Source organism: Trichophyton rubrum, assembly GCF_000151425.1.
Source record: "Trichophyton rubrum CBS 118892 genomic scaffold supercont2.5, whole genome shotgun sequence".
NCBI classification, from domain to species: domain Eukaryota; kingdom Fungi; phylum Ascomycota; class Eurotiomycetes; order Onygenales; family Arthrodermataceae; genus Trichophyton; species Trichophyton rubrum.
The window spans coordinates 945,491-946,662 of record NW_003456424.1 but is presented as its reverse complement, the minus strand read 5'-3'; the positions used below and the strand labels follow the sequence as shown (position 1 = coordinate 946,662).

The 1,172-nt window shown below is 53.0% G+C and overlaps 1 protein-coding gene across 1 annotated transcript in view; it reads left to right on the top strand.

The window, feature by feature from the left end:
- The first annotated feature begins 557 nt into the window (after positions 1 to 557).
- TERG_08848 (uncharacterized protein) overlaps positions 558 to 1,172 on the top strand; it is a 1,671-nt gene continuing 1,056 nt past the window's right edge. The window contains exon 1 of the mRNA XM_003234436.2: positions 558 to 1,063. Within this exon, the coding sequence (XP_003234484.1) occupies positions 795 to 1,063 (269 nt within the window). The 5' untranslated portion in view covers positions 558 to 794. The remainder of the gene's footprint in view (positions 1,064 to 1,172) is intronic.

Below are 1,172 nucleotides of genomic sequence, written 5' to 3'. Positions count from 1 at the left end.
GAAACTGATGGCGAACGAAATACTGGGATATACGAGAGTCTTCTGGCCGTGTGTTTATCTGACAGCCTGAGAAGTAGAAATGCAAAAGCGATGATGTCAAGAAATGAATAGCCGACTGGTGCAAGGACAAGATTGATAAGCGATGAGCAAGAACTTTCTGCTCATTGCGACGCCTTCATGACATCTTCTGTCCTGTCGTCATCCGGCTATGCCGTCCCCTCTTCCCAGACCGACTTCTGGCTCCCATAAATAGAATGATTGAGATACTTCTAGCCGTTGCAAGCTAGCAGGCCCTAGCGACGACAATATGTATGACATTATGCACTTAATAATCACTTTCCAAACGCATGTAACACTAGCACACCCTTAGGGGCGATCTCCAAGCGCAAGGCCCACAGGGATGAGGAATATTGATGCTGTTATCAACCTGCGCAGGTCTAGGCTGTCGTCTATTACTAATTCAACCACGCCTTAACTAAGCCCGGCAGGCCGCCAGCTAAGGCCCTTTAACTAACGCTGCCCGCCTCCAGTTAAAGCCTTTAACTAAACGGCGCCCCCAAACAGCGCCCAGCTGCCGCCCAACCCCCCGCCGACGCCTCAACTGAAGCCTGCCCCTGCTCCCCTGCTCGCTCTCTTCCAAATACTTTCTTTTTCTTCGGAACTTCTCCTTTGCCTTTTTTTTTTGGCTGCTCAGCTTCTCTGCGCTTCACACCATCTTCGCTGTCTTAATAATTACCGTCTCAAGGGTCTCTTTGTGGCTCTCTCTCAGCGTCCGTCCATCCATCCCCTCCGCCATGCCCGCATCAACGTCATCCCGGCTGCCCCTCCGCCTCGCCCTCGCCCGCCGCTTTAGTCCTCGCCCAGCCTCCTCCTCCTCCTGCTGGCCTTATTTAAGCCGCCCTGCCCTCCTCTCGTCCGCCTCCTCGCCCTCATCCACATCTGCACGACCACCGCTACAGACAACCACAGCTCCAGCTCCAGCTTCTACAAGACTCTTCTCCTCCTCCAGCTCAAGACTCTTCTCTCCCACAGCTGCAAACATGGTCGTCCAAGAGATCAAGAAGTACGTGTCTTCTCCTCTTGCCTCTCCTGCTGTCCTGCTCTCTGCCCCTCCCCCGCTATCCTCACCAGCATATAACATAACAACATGAGTGATAATGATAGCGATATTG